Genomic DNA, 27879 nt, shown 5'->3' on the forward strand with positions numbered 1-27879 from the left:
GACCTTGGCACTGTCCTCCCTGACGCCCCTCCTTCCCTCCTTAAGATCTGCAGACCAACAGCCTAAATGTCTATCCAATCTGCCCAGCTTTAGCTACAGCCTGGTCAGCCAGTCACTGCCCTAGTCAGGTCACTGCATCTCTCAGCCTCCTACCTGGCCTCCCTGCTTCCAGCCTTCCCTACCCATCCTGTTTTCATAGCCAGAATGCCCTATGATTTGCAAGGCTGATGTGGTTCCCTGTGAAAAACTCATTCAATAGCTCCCTAGTGTCCTCAGGGTAAGAGTCAAAGCTCCTGAATGTGGCTCACAAGGCCTCGATGTGGCCTCTGCTCACCTTTTGGCCTCGACTGTTATGTTCGAACCATACTGACCCAATGCGGGTCCTCCACACGCACTGTGCTCTCTCCTGCCCAGAGCCTCTGAAATGCTGTTCCCTATGCTTAGATCACCATTCCCCTCACCCACCCACCCCTCACCTAGCCAACTCACATGTACCCTTAATCTCTGCTTCAGTACTGTTTTCCCCAAGAGTCTCCTCTGACCCCAAGTCTAGCTCAGGCCCCTCCTGCACCCGCCTGTACCCACCCCACTGACTAGTTGGTGCCCACTTATGCACCCGAATCCCCCAAGGAGACACTCATCTCCCCAACTCTAACCTGGAACCCTGTCTGTTCCATTCACCCCAGCACCCACTAGAGACCCTGGCACATAACAGGCACTCAATAAATATGTTGCCTGAATGCAAAAAGCACTCCAAATAGAAAAACAATGGCAGAAAGGCCACAGACAACACCCTAAAAGATAAACTATGATTTGACAAGGTGTGACTCAGGGGGTCTTCCTGTGTCATTCTGACCTTCCAAGTGACTGGGTTTATTTGCACTGTGAACCCAGCATTGGGTAACTGAGCCTATACACCCCCTGGCACTGGTTGCTAGAAAACCTACAATCAAATGTGTGGCCTCAACGAGACTTTGCACTAGCCTCACTTGGTTTTGTCCTGATGTCCTTGCCTACTTAATCTTTTACCCCACAGTACTATAGAGACTTTCAGATTTCAAATCATTTGGGATAGAGGCAGGATATAAAAAAACACCTGCTGTTAACCAGAGAGGAAGGGAGAGGGAAAAGAAGGCAGGAAGGGGAGAAGCGGGAGAAAACGGCGCATCGGCAGAATATCGGGCAGTGACTGGGAGGCCGGGACCAGAGCGGAGACACTGGGGCTCTGAGGTGCTGTGGGGCAGGACTTTCAGGGGTGGGGCCAACTCACTTGATTGTCTCTAGTCCTAGGATTGCGTAGGAGAAAAATACCGGATTGTGCTCCACATCTGATCCTCGGAGATTGAACAGCCCTAAAAAATAAAAAATAGAGTCCCTGTCACCTGCCTGGCTTGAGATCTGAAGGGGTGGCTTGCAGGGGAGGTGAGAGCTTCGCTGGCTGTGGAAGGAGGCAGTGGCACCTCAGAAAGGCGGGCACCTCGCTTCCTGCTTCCACCCGAGCTGCAGTTGCCCACGGCCGCCAAACGAGGGCACCAGAACGGTTTCTCAGGCTGCCACCTCGCCGGCCCAAGAAGGGACTGGAAGAGTTATTAGCCAGAAAACACAAGAAATGCCCTTCAAACAAAGAGTTGAACTGGCCCGCCCGGTGGTGACCTGCCAGGCCTCGCTGCAGAAAGACCTCTGGCACTCCCAGTAAAGGGGACAGAGCCAAGCACTGTCTCTCTTGTCAGGCGAGGCAAACAACTGAGGGCAGAAAAACTGAGACCCACCCAGGACAGGCCACAAGAGGCCCTCCCGGGAGGGGCCCAGGAGCCCCGCGGGGGCGGAGCTTCCCGGCAGAGGAACAAAAGCAGTGAGTCAGAGGGGCCCAGATGCAACCCGACCCGCGGCCCACCCAGGGGTTAGCACAGCCGGCGGAGAGGACCCGCCCACGGCCAGCGTCAGGGGGTCTGGTGAGGTCACTGCCTGTCTGAGAAACCAGAAGGACCAGCGAGGGCACAGCTCTGGCCGCGGGATTCCAGTTGCCTAATGCTCTCTCTCCCCTAAGGCTCAGAGTCCCTAAAAGACCCTAGAGTAAAAAGTACTGCCTCTATTTTTAAATAATGGCTTCTCAAAGTAAAGCAATGAGGCAACATTTCTTGCCCATCAGGCTAAACTAGTACTTAAAAAAAAAAAAAAAAGATAGTACCTGAGACAGGGAAGGCTGTGGCATGAGGGGCCCATTCGCACACCCCTGCACAACCTTTCTGGCAGGTAGATGGCAAGATAGGTCAAAACCCAACCACACGAAAATTCTCCAACCTGTAATACCATCACTAAAAGCCAACGGAAACAGGAAGAAAATCATCAGAAACTAAGACACAAATTGTGATGCACCAAGCTTCTGATGGCATCATAATAAAATCGTGGGAATATTGGAAATAACCAAAGGTCATCCTTAGAGGAATGGTTAAGTAAATTATGGTATAACCGTATGACAGGATATCTAATAATCACTTAAAATCGTGCTTTTGCATGCTTAGAGTATACTGATCATTGAAAAAATCAAGCTACAAAATTATATACGCACAGAATGTTAAAAGTGATTACACCTCTGGGTAAACAAGACTATTGGTGGGTTTTTCTTCTTCCTACTTCCACTGCATTTTCTAGGTTTTCCACAGTGGGCATGTGTTTTTGTAGTAACCAAGGGGAGAAATCAGCTTTATCTGTTACTTTCTCAGGTGCTGAGGTTATTAAGTTAATTAGGGATGTGAATTGCTGACAAAGTCTGGGGCTGGGGACTGGAGAGATAGGACACTATCGGGTCTTTCACTAGTGAGAAAATAGAAAGCGCCTCTTCTCAGTTACCCTGTGTCCAATCTAGTCAGAAAGTTGCAGACAGAGGGCTCGACCAGATCCCTTCAGTTCTAGAAGACAACAAGGCACTGAATAATTACATGCGGCTCATTTAAAAGTTGGGAAACTGCTGTTGTATCAAAAGGCTTCACAAAGAAGTTTCTGTTCCTAAGCTTTCTCAGGTAGAAGTATTTCTATAACAGTCTCACTGTAAAGAACTTAGGGAACCCCAGGAAAAGTATATAAAGAAAAAAATGTTTCCTATGACAGCACTTGTTTACCTATAGAGAGACACAAATGCGGACAAGTACAGGATGTTGGGAGAAAATGTCCTTCCTCACAGGTGTCACAGTCCTGAAGAGACTGGCCAGAGGCAGACACCACCACAGATTCGACATCAGCCTCGGCTGTGACCCTGCGCGGGGCCAGGCTAACCACCCCCCACTCTGGGTAACTCCTTCATCCTACTTGGCATACATGTAACCATTTGGTGACACGGTGTCTCCAGTATAGGCAGAGATGTGGTAAAATGCCCAAACAGTGGAACCCAAGCACTCACACGCAATCTCGTCCAGGGCGGTGACCACAAACCATACGACGTTCCTCTCGGCCATTTTCAACCGCAGATCCACAACCTTGTCCTTCCATGAGATGCCTGCAAAAAACAAACGTGCTTGCAACCCCCACCCTGGTCCAGGGACCTGCATCCCAAACATTCTTAACCCGCGCTGCATCCTAGGGAACGTGCCATGTGAGCCGATGGAAACCTGCCATCGGACCCTACTCGAGAGGTGTGACTGTCCCAGCCAGTTGACTGTCGAGCCCTGATGACCTCACCAGCAAAATGGATTCATTTGTTCACCCAGCAAATGTCTACGGAGCACCTAGACCTCCCAGGCACAGACAGTGCTTAGACCTGCGGGGCACTGTGCTGCTGGGCACTGCCGTTACAGCTCTGAGCTCTACCCAGTCCCTGCCCTTGTGGGGCTAACAAATCTAGAAGGGAAGACAAGATATTAAACCAGCAATTAGTTACTCTGTTGTGTAAAAATTAATGCAACGGAGGAAGCACGGGGAGCTTGAAAACACACTACCCTGCAGAGAGAACTCATCCAATCTTAAAGGTCAGGGGAGCATCGCCCACCACTTTACATTCCTGGAGCAGCAAGACTTGCATTTCAGTGCTAAGACCATGGGAATTCCCTGTGGTCTGACTCACTGTGACTATCACTTCCAATCACACTTGCCCCCCTGCTGCTCCCCAGGATGAAATTGTGGCCCTAAAGGAGCTCACCCCACCACCACCTGCCATCAAGCAGCATTTGTAACTGGTTACAGCCACCTGTAAACAGAGCAGGCGTCTTTCCTATTCCACCCAGCACCTCACAGTATCCTGAACTCAAATGTTTGCTGAACATTTGCTCTCTCCTCTCCTACAAGCAATACGTAAGAGCCTCTGCTTCAGTTTTTTAAAAAAATTCAAAACACACTGATGGAAAATGTTTAGCTGACCTAGGAGACTCAGCGGACCCATCCCCCCGCGATCTGTGATACCCTCGGCGAGGGTGTCACAAGGAGAGTGAGCTAGGGCTGCCCCCACGACCAAACACTGCTTTGAAGCTCAGCACAGGAATGCTATTTAAAACTTGGCTGAGAGTCTGGGCTGTAATGCTTTCTTCCCAGGACCCCTCTGGGCAATCTGCCTACATTCCAGACATCCCCCATCCACCTCTCCCCTTTTGTGTCTACAGCAAGGCTCCCTCCCCTGCAGCCCCACCTCCCAGGCCTTTCCCCCTGCACCCCTCACTGTCCCATAAATCCACACTTTCATCTCCCACAAACTGTTCACAGAACCTGCTCCTCCCCACCACTATTACACAGGCCAAAGAAACCTACCCCACTCCAAAACCTCCGAAAGCAGAAGGTACAAGAAGGCAGGGGGCCCGGGAAAGTGAGCCCACAAAATGCCAGCAGAAGAAAAGAAAATGGCAACTAGAAGCCTCTAGGCTCTGTTTCCAATCAGGCACCTTAAGAGGCAGTGAGCAACTGAATGGAAAATTGTGTGTGTGCGCGTGCCTGTGTGTGTGCGTGCGTGTGCGTGCGTGTGTGTGCATGCATATGTGTGTGTGTGTGTGTGTGTGTATCATAGCAGCACCCAAAGTCTGCCCAGAGAGCTTTGCAAAAATAAACTCTTGCAAAGTTAAGGGGCATGTAGGTAGCAACAGTGAAAATAAATAAAGCTCCTGCTTTCATCAAATGCCCCCCTGGCCCAGGGTGGGGTCAAAAAACTCCCATCAGCTCAAGCTTGACTTCGATTCGGAGGACCAGAATGGAACAACGGTGACAGGTGGAGGGGACAGTGGCGGGAGGCCCTGTTGGGTACAGCTGCAGTTCTGACCTGTGTAATCCAGGCCCAGAGTAAGGAGGGGCTTGCATGGGCGCTCAGGACGGTCTGTCCAGATCTTGTCCACCAGGTTCTCTTTGACAGGAACGAGGTGATGGCCAGCGCTTCTCAGAACCTTGGCCATCTTCTTCCAGTAATCTGAGGAGAAACACACGTGGTCTGGCCATGAACTGATGCCCGGAACAGGCAGCAGGGCCTTGAGAGCCTGGCACCTTCTGAAAGGTGGTCCTTCCGTGGCCCAGAGCTGGGGGTGTGGGATGATAAATGGTAAAAGGACATCTTCACCACCAATGGCCTTCCTTGGCCTCTATGCCAGAATTCACCTCCTCATCTTGCCCTGTACTGTGGTATCGAGCCACGCTGAGCCCACAAATGTTCCACAACCCACATGCAAACACGGAGGGTGGCAAGGCACCTAGAACCCACTTCCTCACCCAGGCTGCAAGGGCCCCAGCTCACGTACCTGTGGGAATGATCAGTGGGTCCACACCAACCCTGGATCCTTCAGGAAGCACACTCACCAGCCAGTCTTCCTGAGTTGGTGTGTCCTTCAGACCTACAGAGGGAAGAGCTGATGAGAAACAATTCCATTGCCCAGAGGATGCAATTCACCAACAGCATGAGAGCAGGGTCGTCACTGAGCACCTTCTTAAGGTGGACTAGCGGGATCTGGAAAATGTGACCCTCCCTTAGCTCTGGAAGGCTGCAGGAGATGGAAGGTGGTAGGTAAGGGAAGCATAAGATAAGGGTGAGAGAGAAAGCAAAAAGCAGGATCTTCATCAGAGCCCTGGTAAAAATGGCCTCCTGGGAATCACCGCATCACAGGTGCATTGTGTCATCGTGACGATCATCTCATCAGCCTTTGGTCACTTGGTGATAATGTGGGTGGTGATACGGTGAAGGCTGGGAGCTGGGAGCTCCCCTTACATCCCACACCAGGTAAGCGGAGCACATGCCCCAGGGCCCCCCGTCATCTGAAGGCAGCATGGAAGAGAGAAGACCCCTGGCCCACAACCAGGCCTGGCCAGAGGGCTAAGCACAAGTCTCGGCAGCAAAAAAATCTTTCCTAGAGATTCCGAGAGGGGACACACAAGGCTCCATCACCATCTTTAACATGGCTCCCTGGGCTTCCCAAGTCCAAGAGAAAGCAGCCCTTTCTCTTTCTAAGGGACTAGACATAGGACGCCAAATAAGCTTCAAGAAAGGAACTGAAGTTATTTTTGATATTCCAGTTTTTCTTTAATCCAAGTCATCTATGTTTGGGATGTATAGTTTTTCAATCAGATTTCTGCTAAACAATTAACATCTTCGTGAAATACACACAATCTGGAGTGAAAGTTCACATATTCTAAAACAGTACTTATCTTTACGATTTTCTCTCCTAAGTACTGATAACCTCATAGCCACAGAAGGGAAGTTCAAAGGTTTAAAAGGAAATGAGCTCATGAATCTCAGTTTTAAAAAACTGCCTCGAAGCTGGAACTGAGCTATTATTTTGCTGTTCGAGTCCTTCCTATTTTTTTCCAAACCGCTAAACAAGCCACTTGTTAATGAAGTTTCTTTAATGTCCCCAATATAACTTTCACAGGATGAAGTCATGTCACCTCCTAGCAGACAGATATCTGGCAAAGACCAGGGATGAATCACTCACCAACCAAACCCACCAGAATCTCCCGACATGGGAGGGCCGCCTGAGGAAAGGCGGGCTTGGAGAAGGGAAGTCTCAGAGAAGAAACTAGAGAGGGGATTGTAGGAGCAAGGACTCATCCCTCGGGGCCACCACACACCCCCTTTAAGCAGCAGACAGGCAGTATTACTCCTGACACCTGACCCTGACCACACTGGCACCCTGATCTCAGATTTCCAGCCTCCAGACTGAGAAAATAAATTTCTGTTGTTGAAGCCACCCAGTCTATGGCATTTTGTACGGCAGCCCAGACAGACTAACACACCTTGGATTCTAAAAAGGGTCCGTGACCCCATCAAAGGGGTTAAGATCCACGAGGCCTGGGGAGCTCTCGGGTCCCTTCCCTGAGCTGGCCAACTAAGGCTGGGATTGCCATGCCTCTACGCACCCATTTTCATGAGCGTCCAGTTGCTGTCCATCTGCTTGGCCGCCTGGAGAAAGTAGCGCCCATCGGTCCACATAGCTGCATGGTCTTCTGTGATGATGGCTGTGCCTGAAGCAAGGGTGCAAAGAAATGAGAAAGGCTCCTGACAGCCACCCATAAAGCTGCACAAAATAAGAGCAGATGGGCATGCCCGGTGAGAGCACCAGCCCCTGTGAGGCCCAGCCACCCTCTACCACTCCGGCGGTGCAGCCGGCCTCTGACTCCAGGGCAGCCTCCAGGTAAGAGAATGCAAAGCCCTGAGAACCAGTTATGGGCCAGGCTCTGAAGGAAACAGTCCTGAGGCAGCCCAGGCTGCCTGGACACTGGTCCCTGAATAGAAAGGAGCCAACCTCTGAAGCATGAGTCAAAGCCAATAGAACAGAGACTGTGGACCTAAGGCCAAAATGGCCTCATAACCCACAAGCGAGACGTAGAAAGGGTTCCTGCCCAGTGATCACAGCGATCTGCTCCACCAGACACCCAAAGGAATGTGTCACCTTTCCTGAGAGAGACCAACCGGCAGACCCTGTGAGTGCTCGTGATGCCTCAGTGGGAGTTTGTGCCTCTTGCCTCTACCTGCCCTCAGTTCCCACAGACCTGGCAGAGCTCAGGGCTTTCAGGAGAGGTGCCAGCCAAAACCAATCCTAAGTGCCAACCAACACAAGCACTTACATCAAAGGAAGCATCAGACTGACTATGAGGAGAGAGGGGCTCTCGCCAAATCCAGGTAGCTTAAGGGATGCAAGTCTCAAGTGGGAAACATACCCTAAAACTCAAGGGCACATCAGCTTTGGGAAAGTGAGGGCAGGGCACCCATGTAGCTCAACATTAACCTTTGTCATTTAAGCCGAAAGTGAAAAGAGAGAAACCAAGAGCCAACCACTTGCAGAATTAGGCAAGACCAGCAGTAAGCTAAGGTGGGGGTGCTGGGAGATATTAGGGTCCCATTAGTTAGTTGCACAGGTATATTCAGTTTAATTGATATGAATCTCCATATTTGTTATATTCAACAGAAAATTAGAAAGTTCAAAAACACTTTTTAAATAAAAAACTTTTTAAAACTTTAAAAGCCAAGGCATAGAGAAAGGGGTCACTCAAAGGGGACCTTGGGAGCTGGAGGATGCTGGGAATTCACTCTTCTGCAGGGGCTCGACGGGGAACGTCTGGTTTGCATTTTCTTTTTGGTGCTTTATCGCAGGCTGAAACTCGGTCCAGTTATTTTTGGGAGGCGAACAAAAGTACAGAAAGAACAGAGAGAATTCAGCAACTCACCCGCAGAGCCATCGAATCCAGAGACGAAGGCCCGCCGACAGTCACACGGAGCTATGTACTCGCTCTGGACAACGAAAGGAAGAGGAATTGGACCCGAGTCAGTCACATGCTGGTGCCGCCGTGCTCAGCCCTGTGCGGCATCCAGCAGAGACGACACAGGCTGGCGAATCCTTGGCACCTGCCTTCAGGGGACAGACAGTCTAGCTTAAAAGGCCAGCTGAACATTAAGCGAACAATGGGAAGACCCTAATTTATTAAGGGCTCAAAGAGCTTTTCCTTCTAGCCTTTTTTCCCCATCAGGAGAACAAAACAAGTCGAGAGAAACGATCAAAACTGCTCTTTCCTCACTGAGATCTTACTCAAAAAACAAACCAACAGCCTCCCCTCCCCCCCCCCGCCACCGACATTTAGGCATCTGTTATTTTTCTGAAAAGTAAGGCTGAATTCTGCTTTAAGTGCCGATAATTCACTAACTTAAATCTCCCTAGGTATTTGCTTGTGTCTGAACTTCCCTTTTCCCAGGTAGTGTCACCAATCGCCCCCTCGCTGACAGACCCTGTCCCTTCCTATTAGGGAAAGAGGGAAAACGCTTCCTGCAGCCCAGGAGGCTTCAGCAAAATAAAATGTCACGTCGGAATCCGGGTCCTTCCCAGATGACAATCCCCCTGCCTCTGAATGGAGGGGGGTCAGGGACTGAAGAAAGTAAGAGGTTCTCATTCCTGGGCGGAGAGTACGAAGTCACAGTGTGCCACTTCTGGGAACAATCAATGAGGCACAGGGAGTTACGAAGTCACGCAGCCAGTACGTAGCAGAGGCAGGATCTGAATCTGGGCTGTCAGTTCCAGAACCTGGACTCTGTAGCCTTCTGCCACGCTGCCCCATATGACACATCATCTCATCTTCATAACAACTCTCCAGGATAAGACCAACAACTAACGAGAAGACGGAGGCTCAGACACGGAATCTTCAAGCAACTTGCCCACTGCCAAGCCAGCAACAGGGCCCCGACCCACTGCAGACCAGAGCCGCCGCTCCTTTTCCCACTAGCAGTTTCTCCCGAGCTAAAGTACCTGGCAGGGTTAAGAATGGTAAGGATAGAAAATGGGGCTTCTGGCTGCACCCCAAGGCATTTTAGGGGTCCACGTGATGTGGGGGGGAAGGTACCAGTGTTCCACTCCTGTTGTGTGGGTGAGAACTTCCTTTTTCACCAAGGCAGCTACAATCCCATCCTCAGACCAGCCACAAGACCACTACCCATGGAGATGCTAGGAAAGCCAGCAGAGAGAATCGTAATGACAGGATAAGGGGCTCCGAGCCACCCTGCTCCCTACTGGCCCAGCTATGCGGTCTGCAATGAGTCTCACCACCTCTCAGCCTCAGTTCCTCATTTCTAAAATGGTCACTTCAGATTGCCAAGTGCAACAACAGGCACAGGTTTTATCCCCAAAACATAAAGTAACATTTCACAGACAGCACTAAGGACACAGAAAGAAATAGTGCTCACAGTATGAACTGTACAATCCTCATTTGTTTATTAGCCCAGTAATCATTGGTGCAAGACTAAAAAAAAGCAAAAATGGGTGGAGAGAAGGGTCACACCCTTCTCCTAGGACTGTTGTGAGGAACAGTAAGTTAATGTTTAAAACAACACACCTGAAACCTGAGAGGGCTGTATATTTGCAGTGGGAGAGGTATTATTAGTTTCTGCTTCCTAGATGGTGAAAAGGCATCTAAAAGGCTGGGCAAACTACGTTAACAAAAATAACTTACACTAGAAATCACAGTGCACAATGCAGAAGACACAGAGAGGACACTCTCGACCTGGCTTGGGGCTCTTCCACCTGAGACACTCAGTGAGGACACTGACGAAAGTCAGTGAAGGTACTGCTGACCTTGGCCCAGCTGGACTCTTCCACACAGGGGCACAGTTCTGGAGGATGTCCTCCCCTCTCTGGGCCAGCCTCAGAGGAGGCACAGGGCACCCATAGGGTTTACCTAGAGGTGCCCATCTGAAAAGGCAGGAGGAAGGTTTCTCCAAAGGAAGGTGATATAGTCACAGCAGGTGGACACATTTGATTTGGGATCAAGATGAGGTCTGGGGCAAGAACGTCTAGACATGACCTAAGTGGTCGACCCGCCAGAAAGACGTCGCTTACCAAAGCTGTCACCTCCACACCAACAGGCTAGAGGCCAGACAAGCACTGGGCCCAGGCCTCCTACTCTTCCCCCAGCCACGAAGCTGGCAAAGCCCAGGAACATTCTCCCCTGAGGGCAGCAAAAGGTCTAAAATAAGCCAAAGTCGTAGCACGCAAGGAGAAAGGCACAGCGGCACAGCCGTTGGCTTCTCCTCCAAACCATCCAATTCTCTCCATCTCTAATGTCAGCGCTCAGTCCAGGCCTCCATCACCTCTGCGGGGACCACTGCCCCTACCACCCATCACGCACACTGGGAGTGAGCTTTTCAAAGTGCTGACCCACTTCTGACTCCAGACCTCCAGGTTAGATTGTGAATGGAGACAAGGGCTACCTGTCCCCAAATACTAAGGTAACTTCCAGTCTTTGGCGTTTTCTCCCTTAAATGAAACCAAGTCAAAGTATGCGGGAAAAACAACTGCCCAGATTCATGCCCTTTCCTTAGTGTACAATTGCTGAAAGGAGGCTTCCCATCCAGGACTTCATGTCCCAGGGCCCCCTGCATTGGGGGGGGGGGGTCACATGACTAGTTCTCACCAATGAAATGTGGGTGGAAGTGATGTCAGGGCAGAGAAAATGGGTGTGTCTTCACCATATTCTTTCCCCTTCCGCCAGCTAGAATGGTGGTGTCATAGGATGAAAAGAGCCTAGATCCCTAAGTCACTCTTCTTCCTGGTGGGAGAAAGTCGCCCACCAACCAGGAAGAGCCACTCTGGACTGGACTGCCACATGCACAAGAAATAAGGCTCCACAGAACCAGGCCACTGACACTTGAAGATGTGTCACCACAGCTGGCATTACTCTAATCAACAGAGTGGATAACATCACGCTGGGATAAAACTCGCCACCCCCACCCCAGGAGAGAGTCTGTTTAAAAAATACAAAATAAAACAGGAAGCCAACTCCAGGAGGAATGGGGCTAGGATCCAAGGAGCTAAGGAAAATCTGATTCATGTCTTCCAGAAGGAGGAACCAAAAACACAGCCAAAAACTCAGCTGGCAGAGGCGCCCCTGACAGAACGTGACCCTCTGACTAAGCTGATCCCAAGAGGAGACAATGGGGCCTTACGGATGGGGGGGGATGAAGAATTCGGGTTTCTAAAAAGCATGCTGGCACACCTCCAGCCCCAACCAACGCTTCTCCTGGTCTGGGGCCAGTGGTGCCCACCCATCTCAACGTTTGACTTAGATGGTCCATGAAAGCATTTGGATTACCAGAGAGAAGGAACAATCCCTCACTATAAAAGTCCCCCTGGGCCCAAATGCTTTAATACCACACCCTTGTTCAGAGTTTACACAGAAAATAAAACCCTTCGAGATGCAGAGAAGCAGGCCCCTGGAGTGCCAAGTCCTTGCGTAATTATGCAGTTGGGGTACATTTTCTGTCTAACACAGAACAGTGTGTGGGTGTCTGTATTTGTGTTTTGGAAAATACACAAAAGACAGAATTCAAGATTCCCCTTCATTCTCCAACACCCTCCCTTCCCCACCCATAGGAGAAATCCCATCAACCCCGAACCCAGCCTGAAACAATACAATGAGAACAAGAGCCACAAAGAACAGCAGCCTCCCTATTACTGAGGCTGCTGTGGCAGGTCACATACAAGCCAACCCTTCCTGCTTGTCCTCACAGTCCTGGCAGGGGCCCAGAATCCCACTTAACAGTCACCCACCTATGCCCACCTCTCCACAGAAACCGAAACAAGGAACTCAGGACTTCTCATTTCTTTCTGTGGATGGCACAAGAAACACTGGGCTTCCAAACTTCCCAAAGCCCTCTTCCATCTGCCTGTAAGGACCACACTCAATCTCTGTTCTCCTTCTCCAAACCCTTCCCCTCTTCTCTGGTCCTAAAGCCAGCACCCAAGTTCAAGCCCTCTGTACCCCACCTCTGGGTACAATAGCGTCCTAACAGGTTTCTTAGTTCCCAGTGTTTCCCTTCTCCAGTCCACACTAAACACTGCTCTCTCTCATAGATTATGTCACTCCCTTGTTCAAAGACCATCAATGGGTCCCTACTATCTAGCAAAAACCTAAACTCCTGACTCTGGCGGTCAAGGACACCCATGACCAGTCATGGGTGGCTCATGAGTGGCCTTGACCAGGCCCTTATTTTTCTTCCTTTTTCAAGGTTATCATTATTCATGTTCTCCTACTTCCATGGATTTGCTCATGGTATTTCTCGTATCTACCTATCTCCAAGCAATTCTACCTCTTCACATTGCAATTAAATGTGCTTTCTTCATGAAGCCTTCCTTGATCTTGCCAGCTTAACATCTTCCCCCTCAGCTATGAATTCAGTCCACACTTTATCTAAATCTGTGCTGTATCCAGGACCAAGAATATCAAGATAAATTTGCCTTGACTACAAGAACCTCCCCTACTAGTAAGCATAACTCCTTGCACATAAGCAAAAGCTATAAAAAATATATAAGTAGCACTGGTGTGAATCACTCTTTGAGTATCAACCTATGAACCAGGAGGTCACGGTTTGATTCCTGGTCAGGGCACATGCCCAGGTTGCTGGATAAATCCCCAGTGGGGGTGTGCAGGAGACGGCCAATCAATGACTCTCATCATTGATGTTTCTATCTCTCTCTCTCCCTCTCCCTTCCTCTCTGAAATCAATAAAGACATATTAAAACATATATATGTGTGTGTGTGTGTGTGTGTGTGTAGATGACTCTATGGAAGAACAGCACTTTGTATATTGTCTTATCTCTCTACTAAAATGTAAGCACAGTGAGGGCAGTAATTCAATCTTAAATTCATCTTTGTAACCCTATAGTAGTACCATGACCACAAAAAGGCATCAAACATTTGCTGACTCAATGACCTAAAGGAGTAGATCCAAGAATCCTTTCATCCTTCTGCCTTTCAGCCCTATAACATGAGGTCCCCACCTCTCCAAACCCAACTCTCCACACTTAAATCATTAGTGCTGTCAGAGGTAAAGGGCAGTTATTGAGCTGCTTTCATTAAAGATGGAGGTTGGAGGAAAGGAAGGGGTGACATTCAGAATCATCCCTAAAACATGCTGGATGGAGATCAATAATGACTTTATAGATGCTCTTCTGGCTGTGCCAGAGGATGGGACAATCTGGATGGAGAGAAAGGAGGAAGGACAGACAATTCTGCTAGACACAGAGTGTAGCAAAGGAGATGGGGTAAAGTGTGTCAGCAACAGAAAGGTCCAGACTTCTGCCCCTTTGTTTGTCCACTGATTTTCCCGCCATTTATTGAAAGCTGGCTATATTCAATGGAAACAGGGATGCCAGAACCAAGTCAACAGGCATTCAGTGGAACCCTACTGGACACAGGTCCCCACGCCAACCCCTGGAGGACATGCTTAGTTGTGGGCTGACAACTAGAATCTGGTCTGGGATGGGGATCTGGTCTGGTCCAGCACCACCAGCCCATCTCCACACAGTACCTGGTGGGCATCTCCCGACGGGATGATGTAGGCCTGGATCGGTTCTGTCACATACTCCAAGTTCCTCATGGCTTGTCTCAGCTGCCGAAGCAGCTCGGAAGTCACCTTTGGAGGCATCCTGCAGTCTGCAACAACAGGAGAGTTTTTCAACACCAGCCTGCCCCGTGCAACTCAATGGCTACTCAAGCGGAGCCCTAGAGAAGCACCCGCTGTGTTCTGCCCCACTCCCAGATAGTCTCAAACTGACCACCCCACCATTACACCGAAACCAAAGCTGCCCAAAACTCTACAGTTTACAGTTCTTAAATACCACTTCCAAACAGCCATTTGCGGCAAGAAAACTTGAGCTACTAATACTAATTTGCAAACTGATTAGTTACCCCTTTCATTTCTAGGGTTTTATGCTAAGGAGACAATTAAACAAGTACACAAAGGCGTAGGTGTTTATCTTTGTTTACAGTTGTAAAAATATGGAAGGAAAATACATGATTGGTTAAATAAATTACCACATGTACAACAATACACAATGAAACAATGAAAAATTACATAGTTTTAGTCATTGTGAATAAAGCTACCATAAATATCCACATGTAGGTTTTTGTATGGACATAAGTCTTCAACTTCTTTGGGTAAATGCCAAGGAGCATGGTTGCTGTAAAGAGTATATTTGGTTTTAGTTTTATAAGAAACTATCAAACTGTCTTCCAACAGGGCTGTACCATTTTGCATTCCCACCATTAATAAATAAAAATTCCTGCTGCTCCACATCCTTGCCAGTATTTGGTTCTGTCAAAGTTTTGGATTTTTCCAACCCATTTTTTTAACAAACAAACAACGTTTTACTCAACTAAAAATGTCTGTTGCACAATACTCCAAATAAAGGGGTTACATTGAGGCAACTATACTACAGGTCACCCTAACTCGCTGTGGCTTGTACCCTGCTAGGTATGGATCCTATTTTGGTTCTTTAACTTTTCCATCTGCTTCTTTCTCTTTCAGCGCCAGTACCTTGGGCTTCCATGTATCAGTAGATGTGATTTTCTCTCCTATGTGGTACCAGATTGATCTTGGGACTCACTGAAAAAGTGCCCCATTTGTCATCTGCAGCAAGCGCAGCTTCAGCCACAGGCCTCAGGGCTCCACCTCAGGAGTCTCCGAAGGACAACCGTACTCAGAGTCACCTGCAACCGTCCTGTTCACAATTCAATGTTCCTTGCATTACAGCTGCTTCTGAATGCTTTCAGAGGGGCATCCTTTCCTTTTATCTGATGTACAGAGCCTATAATGTCTCACCTATCTGAAAAAAAGGGAGCAGAAGTATCTGGGCAAAACCTCCCCTGAGTTCAAAATGAAGCCTGTTGCGACCTCATAAGCTTGCCAACACCTGAAAAGTTTATTATGACACCTTTCAGGAGCTTCCAAATAGACTTAACGTGTTTCCTAGCCATATGTCTGAGTAACTTAATTCTTAGACTCAAGAAAAAATGTAGACTTCCTTTGGAACAGTACTTCAACCTTGACTGCATATTAGATCTACCTGGGGAACTCCGGACTTAATTAGTCTGGAGTACAGCCTGGGCATCTGGAATTTTAAAAAGCAAATATATGACAGAAGCCAACACATTTTCTTTCAAGACCATTAATTTTTTTATAAAATCTGGCTTCTATTTGGGCACATTCTGACTTAAGGACTTTGATGGCACTCACTGGGTGTTCATAGCATTGACTGTAGTATGCGTCAACATGATCAGCCACTAATTTCATCAATAAAGTCAACAGAACCAATGGCAAGCACAAAATCCTCAATTACAAACTGCAAACCATCAAAGGCAAAATGGAGCCAGTCAGAGGCACCCCCTGCTTTCCGGTGCCGCGGCCCATCTCCTCACCACCTCCTGACCCTCACCACCACCTCCTGCTTCATTACCATCCTCCCCAACTTGACTGGCCTCGTCAAAATCATCAGTACTAGTGGCATTTTCACACTTCCCTCCACGATGCCACCTGCCCCCATCACCACTCGTAACGCTTCCCCTGCTCCTTCCTCCCCATCCTCACGCCCTTCACATCTGCCTGGTGTCCTTGGCGAGATAGGGCCGCTTCTTTATCACCTATCTCAGGCACAATGGAACACCTCCCAATACTGCAGCCAACAGTCAGGATGCAGCAGCAACAGCAGCATGCGGTGCGGGGGCAGTGCGCCGGGGCACTGGGAGCAGCTACCGCTCACGCGGATGCAACGAGCAAGGCGTTGAGACAGCTGTGGCCACAAGGACAACAGGCCCTGGAAATAACTGAGTGGATGAGCAGCCACAGCTAGGGAGAAGACAAAGCTGGTACAATTGTAAGACCGAGCCACTGAGGGGGCGGCAGGTAAAAAGGCACTCAAGGTGGAGGTGATGAAAGGCATGGCTGGCGATCCTCACAGGGTAGTTTTTATAGGGATTAAATGGGTTACTACACATAAAACACTTAGAAACAGTGCCTGGCCTATGATAAACATCATGTGCTTGCAATTTTTAGAGTTAAATGCACAATTAACTGTGACAGCAATGTGATAAATGGTACAAGAGGTGTACCTTCTGCTTCTCCTAGAGGCAGGGGCCATGTCATCTTCATCTCCGAATCCATTATCTAGCCCAGCACCTGACCCACACACGTGTGTGTGTGTGTGTGTGTGTGTGTGTGTGTGTGTGTGTGTGTATGCTCACTCAAAGATGGCTGAATGTATATCACAAGCTTATATCTATGATCTCAATGTAATAAACGGTGATGAACCTTCAGTGAAAGAAAGCTAGGATCTTAGAAGATGCCGTCTTATAGCATCTGTTCATTCCACATCCCGTTACTTTTCAGAAATGTCAGAAGCAGCCAAGAGCTAATCAGGGTGTGCAGGGAAGTAGAAAGCCAAGAGCAACAAACCTAGTCCATGATGTAACGTTAGTCCATACTCTGCCAGGTATTTTTAAATCATGCTTTAAAATTAATGACTCATTTAAAAGTCTCTTGCGTATGTGGGTCTGCTTTTAGAAATAAGTTCCTAAACCTTTAGTCTTTATCACAAATAAGACTTTTCACTCCTTGGAAGTACATGAAAAGCACACCACATTTCCCTAGTTGGGTGGTTAGAAGAATTCAACATGACATGTGTGAAAGCAACATGCACAGCATATGGTACCATTGTAGAACCTCAAGAAATATGATTTGAATCTGGGTCTGAATCACCAGCTGAGATTCCTACATGCTTGTTATGAGAATAGAAGGGGATGCGCACTCGCTCTCCCTCCCAGGAGCATGCCCAAGCCTTTCCCTGACCCTTCTTCTTCCCCCACGGCGTGCATCTCCTAAACTCCACGAGACTTGCAACCAGGGGAGCAATGGGTGGCAGCAGCTCGTCCTAGGTTAACCCCCTGAACCTGTCTTCTCTAACTTTCCAGTAAGCCAAAGCAGCCCCACCTAGGCTCATTTCTTTCCTATAATATTTCTAGAGAGCCAAAGCAGCCCCGCCTAGGCTCTCTCCTGTTTTTCTCCTATCCTAAGCCCTTCCTTGTTTCACTGTCCCCAGCTTTAATAAACACACTCTCAAAATAAAAAATAGAAGGAGCTGGTTTTCTCCAATTTCAGCTTCTAAACACGTGCACGGATGCAAAGCTGCCCTTCCAGCATCAATAGCTTCAAAAGTGGTGGTTCGTTTCTGTCCCACTGCTGAGCAAAGGCCAAGGGCTTTACATACACTAGTGATTCATTCTCACAGTAATCCTCCAAGGGAGGTTTCACTATGCCCATTTTTCAGATAAAGATACAGGAGTTAAATACCTGCCCAAGTCAACTGGATCATCATGAACCAGGACCCAGGTCTATCTAATTCCCAAGTCCACGTTCTATTACACCGTATCATCTAGGGGACTATTTGAGAGGCTCTCTCAAATACACATTCTAAGACCAATGGCATCAAAACAAGCGGCTTCCAGTTTCCAACTGGGATCTGCGTCCTCAGACTACTGACCTCCCCTGAACTTCTAATTCTTCATATATAATAAAAATTAAGAGTTCTCTTCAACCTCTAAAATTGATGGTTCTATCGCTTTTTCCCTTTCTTTACTTCCCTTTTCCCATTCCTTCCTTCTTCTTCCTCTCCTCCCTCCCAACATGGCCCAAAATGTGTTGCGTACATCTATACTTTTAAAGAAAAGGGGTCAGTGCAATTAGAGCACTGATCTTCCAAAGAGAGATTAGTCATGGTATCTTGCGTGCTTTAAGGATCAATTTTTCACTCAGCTAAAAGGAAACACTGTGGTTCTCCTGGGTAGTCCACAGAAAAGCACTGCCTTACATGGGCTAAAAATGCAGAAACGCATCACTTTTCAGAGCTCAGGTTTCTGGCAACGGAACAACACAACTAACCAGTTCTGGGGAGAAGGTATAGTTCCAGAAATTTTTCCCAAAAAGATTTTCCTGAATGCACATTCAATTTATAAAGCACAATTATGTGCATATTACAGACTTTTCTCAGTTCATAATCATCTGATGAAAACTGAAGGGTAACCTCTAAGACAGTCAATACAGGATTATACTAGAGATTAGAAAAACTAGACTAGGACTTTTTCTATAGTAACCTATCACCACAACAATGACCCCCCGGAATGGGAAATGCCATAACTTTAGTTCTCTAACTTACTACCCTAAGAAAAGTAGCAAATACTTAGAAACTGTAACCAACTAACCAGGAAGGGGAGAAACAAAATGGTTTTTAATTTCCAGATAGCTGTCCTCCCACCCCCAGCCGCGATCAATTATTAACCCCTTACCTTCTCTTTTCTCCCACCTTGGGGCTGAGGCAGGGGTACCTAAAAATCCTTTTGAGATGGTCCATCTAATAATAGGCAAAATTATTACCTGTTACCATACCTGGGTCTCCTGAGTGGATCACCTCGTAAGGTTCAATGATTCTTAAGTTTTTCAGCTGAAAATCCCGGTGGCTCGCCCTTAAGAAGAGAAAGAACAGGAATGTTGCAGACTTTGACCGCAGTAAACGTGGCAAGGCTTAGTCAGAAAGGCCATCATCTTGACTGAGCAATTTTCCTTCGTGAGTCCAAAGAACTCTTACCCCAGTATCAGTGGCGAAATAAATTAAAACCTCAGATGAAACATCACCATGACAGGTAAGCCTTCTCAGGCCTAGCTTACAGTTCATGAATTCTCTTCAGCTGTGTCTAACCTCTTGTTTAACTAGGATAAAAAGACTTTATTTGCAATGACTTCGTCACATGGACAAGCTCTTGGTTCTTTTCAATTTGCCTGTTCTTTCTTCATGGTGTCCTATTTTTTTATATATATCCTTACCCAAGGATATGTTTATTGATTTAAGAGAGAGAGAGAGGTGAGAGAGAAACATTAATCAGTTGCCTCTAGCACGCACAGGGGATCAAACCCACAGCCTAGGTATGTGCCCGGACTGGGAATTGAACCCATACACCATGCTCCAACCAACTGAGCCTGCCAGCCAGGGCCATGGTGCCCTATTCTTTCACTATCGTTTCTATTCCCTCTCTTAGCTTTAATTATTTGGGGTCCTTACTTTACAGTAATTCATTTCAGACTTTCCACTAGAAGGTCTGGGGATAGTAATCCTCAAGTTTGCTGTGTCTACTGGCTCCCCCCTGGTGGGTCATTCCTTGTGGGCTTTAGGAATGAGCCTTTAGGAAGAGCTTATCTTCAGTAGAGACTATTTTATCTATGAGAACAAGATGTGTCCTGATGGTACAAGCATTACTGTCTCTGTCATTTGCTTCTGAGACTAATTTTCATTTTAACTTCTTGGCTAGGAGATTTGCACACAAGTCTCCTGCCCCATATGAGGGTAGTCTGACACCCTGGACTCCTGGTATGAAACCTGGTCTGATAACCTCCCCAAGACTCAGCTTACCAGCTAAATCCCTCAAAAATTCTGGCTTCAAGTTCCACTAAACTTCTGGTACCTAAGGATTTCTCTTTCGAGCCCATTCTGTCAACAAATATTTACTGAGCATCTTCTATAATCTGGACACAACAGTGTGTCAAAACACACAAATCTCTGACCTCAAGAGGTTTACATGGGGGGGGATTACTGGGAGGGATGGATAGGAGAGGCAAGGCAACAGACACAAAACAGTAATACAGTATGTCAGGTAGTGAGTATGTGTTCTATGAAACAAAGTAAAGTGGAGCAAGGAGAACAGACAGTCAGAGAGGTAAGGGGAAAGGTTGTTTGAAACGGGGTTGCCTAAGATCAGAAACAAGACAGACGTGTCCACTCTTGCCCCTTCTAGTCAACACTGTACTAGAGATTCTATCCAGGGGAGTCAGGCAAGAAACTGAAATAAAAGGCACTCATAATAGGCCCAGCCAGGCATGGCTCAGCGGTTGAGCATCGACCTAGGATCCAGGAGATCGCGGTTCAAGTCCTGGTCAGGGCACATGCCTGGGTTGCGGGCTCAATCCCCAGTCGTGGGCTTGCAGGAGGCAGCCGATCAATGACTCCCTCATCATTGATGTTTCTCTCTCTCTCTCCCCCTCTCTCTGAAGTCAATAAAGATATATTTAAAAAAAAAAAAAAAAGCACTCATATAAGAATGAAAACTATCGCTTTGCAAATGGCATTATCTTGAATATAGAAAGTCCTAAAGAATCCACACACAAAATTAGAGTTAATAAGCTCATGAAGAATGCAGGCTACAAAACCAATATATAAAAATCAATTGTATTTATAAATATTTGAAATAAACAATCCAAAAATGAAATTAACAATAATTCATTTACAGTAGAATCAAAACAATAAATACCTAGGAATAAATTTAACAAAAGATGTGCAAAACTTAAACTCCGAAAACTACAACACAATGTTGAAAGAAATTAAAGAAGACCTAAATAAATGAAAAGCCATTCTATGATCATGGATGTGCGGATTGGAAGACTTAACGTTGTTAAAATGGAAATACTCCACAAAATAATCTCCACAAAATGAAGGCAATGCAATACCATCAATACCAGCTTGCTTCTATGCAAAAATTGACAAGTAGACCCTAAAATTCATATGGAAATACAAGGAACCCAGGATAGCCAAAACAATCTTGAAAAAGAACAAATGTGGAGGAGTCACCCTTCCTGATTTCAAAGCTAATAAAACTACAGTAATCAAGAAAGTGTGGTACTAACATAAAGATAGACTTCTAGAGCAATGAAGCGGAATTCAGAGTTCAGATATAAACCCTCACATTTAGTGTCAATTAATTTTCAACAAGGGTGCCAAAACCATTCAATGAAGAAAAACAGTCCTTTCAACAAGTGATGCTGGACAACTGGACATCCACATGCAAAAAAATAAAGCTTAACCTCTACCCTCACACCATATGCAAATGTTAACTCAAAACAGATCATAGACATAAATGTTTTTTTTAGAAGAAAACAGTCATAAACTTGCCTGACCTTGGATTAAGCAGTAATTTCTTAGATATGACATCAAAAGTACAAGCAACAAAAGAAAACAGATATGCTGGGCATCGTTTAATGAAAGACTTCTATGTGTCAAAAGATACCATCAAGAAAGTGAAAAAACAATCCATAAAATGAGAGAAAGATATCTGCAACTCATATATCTGGTAAGAGTCTAGTATACAGTGTCTATAAAGAACTATTATAACTCGACAAAAAAAAAGAAAAGACAAATACCCAATTTTTAAATGGTTGAAGGGCCTAAATAGACATTTAAGTGTCTAAGATATATGAATGGTCAAAAAGCACATGAAGATTTTCAACATCATTTGGAAAATGCAAATCAAAACCACAATGGGATACCACTTCACATCCACTAGGAAGATTATAATTTAAAAAACAAACAGGCAATATCAAATAAGGGCAAGGATTCGAAAAACCTGGAGCCCCCAGACACTGCTGGTGGGAATGTGGCTTTGGAAAACAGCCCAGAGTTCCTCAAACAGTTAAATATAGAGTCACCCTATGACCCAGCAAGTCCACTCTTAGGTGTAGAAATTGAAAACATAAGTCCACATAAAAACTTGTTCACAACTATTCGTAACAATAGTGTTCATAACATCCAAAACGTAGATCAAACAACTTGCTCAAGGCCTCGCAGCTATTTGGTGACAGAGATAGTCTGGACTTAAGAGTCCAGGGCTCCCAACTGGGCTCAGTGCTCTTCCCCTTCCCAGGGCTCCTTCAGCCTACACCTTCTCAGCATCATGAAGTGCCACGGGGTGGGTAAGGGAAAAGAAGCGTGCGGAGAACTTCCTGTTCAATCTTTGCATAAGACAGTTACAGCATGTTTTTCTCCCTCTCTCTTTTTAACAAAATCCCAGCAAGGTTCTTATTACCTTCCCTCCTCCTCCAGCCCATGATGAGACTCTATCGCTCAGCATGGGACAAAACAAGGACCACCAAGATCCTCAATCATACCTTGTGAGGTGAGGCAAGGGTAGAATGGAACAAGCTCAAGGGTGGAGATGTGGGTAATGTTGTCTTAGCCTACCCAGGATCCATCTCTTCTTGTTTTGATGACAGCACCTAGGTTTCCCTTTTGAGAAGGTCTCTTCTCCAGTTTCAGTCCACAGATGAGTCCACCCACCAAGTTCTGGGACCCAGGTCTAGACAATCCATCCCTCCAGCCACAACGACTGGTTCAGGGGTGATCAAAAGGATCAAATCAGCCCAGGGAGACTCAGATCTGAGATTTCTGCTCCAACCATTAAGAAAGGAGGCTCTATTTCTGCTGGGGCTGTCAGCCTAGAACTCTCATTACCTGGCCTATCAATGAATCCAACTGGAAGAATCAGAGCCAAGAGATGTGAAAGAGAGGGAAGCCTGATGCCTGTGGTGGTCTACTGGAATCAGCTGCACTAGAAGCCACCTCAACCCCTTTTTACCCCAGCCAATTTGAGTTCAATTTCCATCCCCTAAACTGAGTCATTTTTACACTGAGTGTCACTCAAATTCTGCCTAGGGGAGGTGCCTAGGGCAAATGGTCTCCCTTCTCTCTGCCCCTCGGTGACCTCTTGTATAAGGTAAAGGGGTTCTATCAGCTGGAGCTGAAGGGCCCTTCTGCCCCTAAAATGTTATAATTCTATGAACCCAGCAAAAATCCACCTTGGTCCTCAAAGGTTCTCCACCTAGGACCTAACCCATCCTTAGGAGCTTGCCTGACCCGGTTTTCAGCATTACGATGCAGGCAGCTCCTCCCACGTGCAGGTTTGCCTCACCTCACCTCACCCTTCCACAGGGCAGGCATGCTTCTCCCCCCTAACATACAGGGCCAAGGCCAAGCCAAGGGCGGCTCGTGATGGGGCCACTAACACACACAAGCACAAGCCATGGTATGTGCTCAGCAAGTGAGCCCGGCCAAGCTGTTCAGCCTGTTCATTCAAATTTCACCTGGTGGGAGGATGGCCGACCCCATGCGGTTCTCCAAGGAGTTGGGCATCTGGGCCTTGGGAACACTGAACATCTCTCCAAGTCTCCTGCTCTGTCAGCAGCTGAGATAAGCCCGCCCTGGCTTGGGCGGGAGGGGTTGTGAACAGGCCGACGTGTATTTAATGTGAGACGGGGGACTGTCCCAGGCACAGCTGAACCCGGGGGCAGGGGGACAGGTTCCTGAGAGCACTGCCCCGCACAGCCTTCTGCAACGCTTTGGGCAGGGAGGGCCCGCGTCTGCCCGTCTTTGTCCTGGTGACAGGTCGGAAGGTGAACTGCAGAGTCAGTGTCCTCGGGGCTGTAACTGGAGGATAAGCGCCCCTGGGTCCAGGCGCAGGGGCGGGGACTGGCCAGAGGAGCCAGGGGGCGTCAACTTCCAGCCACGGGGGCCTTCCTGCTCGGCCGGGACGGCGAGAGTCACCGCCTCCTCCGGCCAAACGCGCAGCTCGGCGACACACTCCTCCGGGGACCGGGCTCGGGCAGCCCGGGGTGCCCGCGGCCCCGCCGGGCACAAGCCGGAACTTGCCCGCCGCGCGGCGCCCTCCCCCAGCTCTCGCTCCGGGGGCTCCGGCCGGCGCGGGCCTCCGCCCGACCGCAGCGGGCCGCCCGCCGCCCGGCGCCCGCCCGGCCCGGCCTCGGGGCCGCCGCGCGCGCACCGGGGCCCGGGGAGCCGCGCGCCCCGCGGACGCCGGCTCCCGGGCAGGCTGCTCACCTGACTCGCGGTGCCTTTCTGCAGGCTGCCATCCGGCGGTGACGTGCCCCAATCCACGGAAGGGGTGCACGGACCAGCTGATGCGCCGCGGAGCGGGCGGAGCGAGGGGGGCCGGCGGCTGCGCGAGGGGCCGGGCGCGCGCGCGCCGGCCGGCCACGCCCCCGGCTGTGGCGCACCCGGGCGCCGCGGCCCCGCCCCTGGCCCCGCCCCGACCCCGCCCGCCGCGGCCCCGCCCCTCGGGCCCCGCCCCTCGGGCCCCGCCCCCCGCCAGGTCGGGGCCGCGTGGTTTCCGCGCCGGTCTTCCTCGGGCGCCGCGCGTTAGAGCGCTCGGGCCGCGCGGCCGCGGGGCGTTTCCGTTCGTTTTTCTCGCCAGGCCCCGAAGGGGAAGAGACGGGCGTTGTTGGCTGAAACGACGGTGGCACAAAGAAGAGGAGGGACGCATGGCCAGTTCTGGAGGTACCTCAGCGGGGTCTCACTTCCTGAGGCTTTAGAGTGGCCCCCAAGTCACTCCTCTAGATAGCCTCCAAGTCCAGCTGCCCGCTCCCCTTGGATAGCTCCTGGGCGCCCCAAACGTAGCATCTCCGAGTGGCGCTCCTGGCCCCGCGCACCGAATCCAAAACGGGCGCCGCCAAGCAGCCTTCGCCGTCTCCGTCAGTGGCTACTCCATTCTTAGGAGGCTCAAGCCAAAACCTTAGCGCCGTCCCTACCTCCTCTTGCGCAGCCCACGTCAAGTCCGTCGGAAACTCGTGCTGGCCGCGTCTGCAGAGCGGATCCCTAACCCACCCCTGCCCACCACCCCCCGCTGCACCGCCTCCTCGGGCTGTGTCCCCGCAGCCTCGCCCGGTGACTGCTGACTGCGGCCTCCCTGCGCCCGCGGGCACCTGCAGTGCAGCCTGCGCGGCAGCCGGGTCGGCCCTCTGCAGCCCGGGTCAGCCCTCTGCAGCCCGGGTCAGCCCGGGTCAGCCCTCTGCAGCCCGGGTCGGCCCTCTGCAGCCCGGGTCGGCCCTCTGCAGCCCGGGTCGGCCCTCTGCAGCCCGGGTCAGCCCGGGTCAGCCCTCTGCAGCCCGGGTCAGTCCTCTGCAGCCCGGGTCGGCCCTCTGCAGCCCGGGTCAGTCCTCTGCAGCCCGGGTCGGTCCTCTGCAGCCCGGGTCAGTCCTCTGCAGCCCGGGTCGGTCCTCTGCAGCCCGGGTCAGCCCGGGTCAGCCCTCTGCAGCCCGGGTCGGTCCTCTGCAGCCCGGGTCGGTCCTCTGCAGCCCGGGTCAGCCCTCTGCAGCCCGGGTCGGCCCTCTGCAGCCCGGGTCAGCCCGGGTCAGCCCTCTGCAGCCCGGGTCAGCCCGGGTCAGCCCTCTGCAGCCCGGGTCAGCCCTCTGCAGCCCGGGTCGGCCCTCTGCAGCCCGGGTCGGCCCTCTGCAGCCCGGGTCAGCCCGGGTGAGCCCTCTGCAGCCCGGGTGAGCCCTCTGCAGCCCGGGTCAGTCCTCTGCAGCCCGGGTCGGCCCTCTGCAGCCCGGGTCGGCCCTCTGCAGCCCGGGTCGGTCCTCTGCAGCCCGGGTCAGCCCTCTGCAGCCCGAGAGCAAGTCCCTACGCTGCTCGGCGCTTACCGAGGGTTCCCCATTTCACTCGGGCTAAAAGCTCTGCTTGATCTGCCCCTAGCTTCCGTCCTCACCGTGTTCACTCTGCTCCAGCTAACCCCGCCAACTTGCTTGTCCTTGAAAAGGCTGGGCACACACATGCCACAGGGCCTTTGGACTTCTCTTCCCCCAAATACCTGGGCTCCCTTCCTCACCAAGTCTTCGCTCAAGTATCACCTTTTCAACCAGACCTACCCTGACCACCCTATTTAAAATTGCAAAACCCTCCCCAACGTTCCTAATCCCATTACTCTGCTCTATTTTTTTCATAGCACTTACTGCCTTTTTACCCGATAAAAACATTTATTTATATGTATTGTATTCTGTCCTACCTTGAGCGTGCGCAGACACACACACACACCATAACTTTCAGTGCAGGAATCGTTTGTTTTGTTTAATGATGGGCAATAACTGATATGCAGCAAGTTCTCATATATTTTCCGTATGAATAAATGTCCCCAGGACATGAAGTCCTCAAGGGTAGGGACAGTAGCTCTCTTGTTCATTGCAATGGCCCTGGTGCTTAGAACAGCACCTGGCACGGAGTCAGCACGTAAGAAATATTTGCTAAATGAAAGTGATCACGTTTTTTGCTTTGACCTTGGTGAAGGCCTGTAATCAAATATGTTCTGCTGCCTTCAAGAGCTCGAAGTTCTAATTGTTATTCAACAAGCATCTCCACGAGCTAAATTCAGCCCCTGTAGACAAAGTATGAAAAAAAAAAAAAAAAACCTATGTGGTGCCTTGGAAAGCAGCAGACGTCTGTTCCATTTCCTCAAATTTATGGAGCCAAAAAGAGAGAGCTTGTAAATAAAATGACTGGTTCCAGCCCACAGCTGAGAGATGGTGGGAAAGATCAAGTTGTACTAGGAAAAAGGAGACAGCAGAGAGATAGATAACCGGGACCTAAAGGGAACAGGTATTTTGTAATCACGTTGCCTAGACAAGTCAGCTCAGAATTTATAGCATCTGGCTTTAGGGGAGAAAAAGAGAAATACTTTGTGCTCTCTGAAACATATTTGTGGTCCTATTTGCAGGATAACAAAGCGTCCTCCCCCGGACCCCGAACTTCTTTCAGCAGAACTTTAGGGAGATATTGAGCCGAAGTATCACTAAAGGCTGAGACCCCTAGGCTCTTCTCGTGGCTCTGCAGTCCCCACATGTCTGAAGAGGTGGAACAGTCGCACTAACATTTACTGAGTTGCTCTGTGCCTGGGCCGCAATGAACCAATGAGCAAAGGACTGGGATCCTCATTTACTGGTTGAGGAGACAGGTTTTTAGAGATTGTCATTTGCCCAGAGTCTGAAAGCGAGTATGTGATGGGGCTGTGGTGTGCATTCAGCAGTGGGATGGATTCCTAGCCCCTAAACACTCAATCACTAAATTGTATGGAAGGAAGACTAGAGGTCACATCACCCAACCTAGCCCACACAGTGGAAGGAGGGAGGTAACCCGATCCACCCTTCATCACTCAAACTCAGGCTGGATGGATTTTCAATGTGGCCAGAAACATTAAGTGTGTGGATGCATGGGTTGAATTGCATCTTCCCAAATTCAATAAGTTCATATGCTGTAGCCCAGGCTCCCAGTACCTCAAAATGCGATCTTGTTTGGCTATAGGCTCGTTTCAGATGGAATTAGTTAAGATAGCGATCTTCATTTTTCATCTCCTGGCACACATAAACTAATTACTAAAATTCTGCAGCACACCAAAAATTTTATTATATTTTTTGCCCATCTGTCAAAAAAATAGATATAATTTTGATTCATTCCCACCCACTGGCGATTGTTGTGTTGGCTGTTGTCACTTTTTTATTTGACAGTC

At 49.2% G+C, this 27879-nt stretch overlaps 1 protein-coding gene across 2 annotated transcripts in view; it reads right to left on the reverse strand.

Moving 5' to 3' along the window:
* Positions 1–24566, reverse strand: part of XPNPEP1 (X-prolyl aminopeptidase 1) — a 41517-nt gene extending 16951 nt beyond the window's left edge. The window contains exons 1-9 of one of the 2 annotated variants that reach the window (XM_081158772.1): positions 24426–24566; positions 19160–19236; positions 14252–14376; positions 8626–8689; positions 7318–7422; positions 5706–5798; positions 5237–5380; positions 3398–3493; positions 1271–1352 (exon numbers count right to left, since the gene is read on the reverse strand). In XM_081158772.1, coding sequence (XP_081014898.1) covers positions 1271–1352; positions 3398–3493; positions 5237–5380; positions 5706–5798; positions 7318–7422; positions 8626–8689; positions 14252–14376; positions 19160–19236; positions 24426–24457 — 818 coding nt within the window. In that variant the 5' untranslated portion in view covers positions 24458–24566. Of the gene's footprint in view, positions 1–1270; positions 1353–3397; positions 3494–5236; positions 5381–5705; positions 5799–7317; positions 7423–8625; positions 8690–14251; positions 14377–19147; positions 19237–24425 lie in introns of both variants that reach the window. The other variant, XM_081158771.1, reaches the window with a different exon arrangement.
* Positions 24567–27879: the final 3313 nt, after the last annotated feature.

Source organism: Miniopterus schreibersii (assembly GCF_964146895.1).
Source record: "Miniopterus schreibersii genome assembly, chromosome: 14".
Classification (NCBI taxonomy): domain Eukaryota; kingdom Metazoa; phylum Chordata; class Mammalia; order Chiroptera; family Miniopteridae; genus Miniopterus; species Miniopterus schreibersii.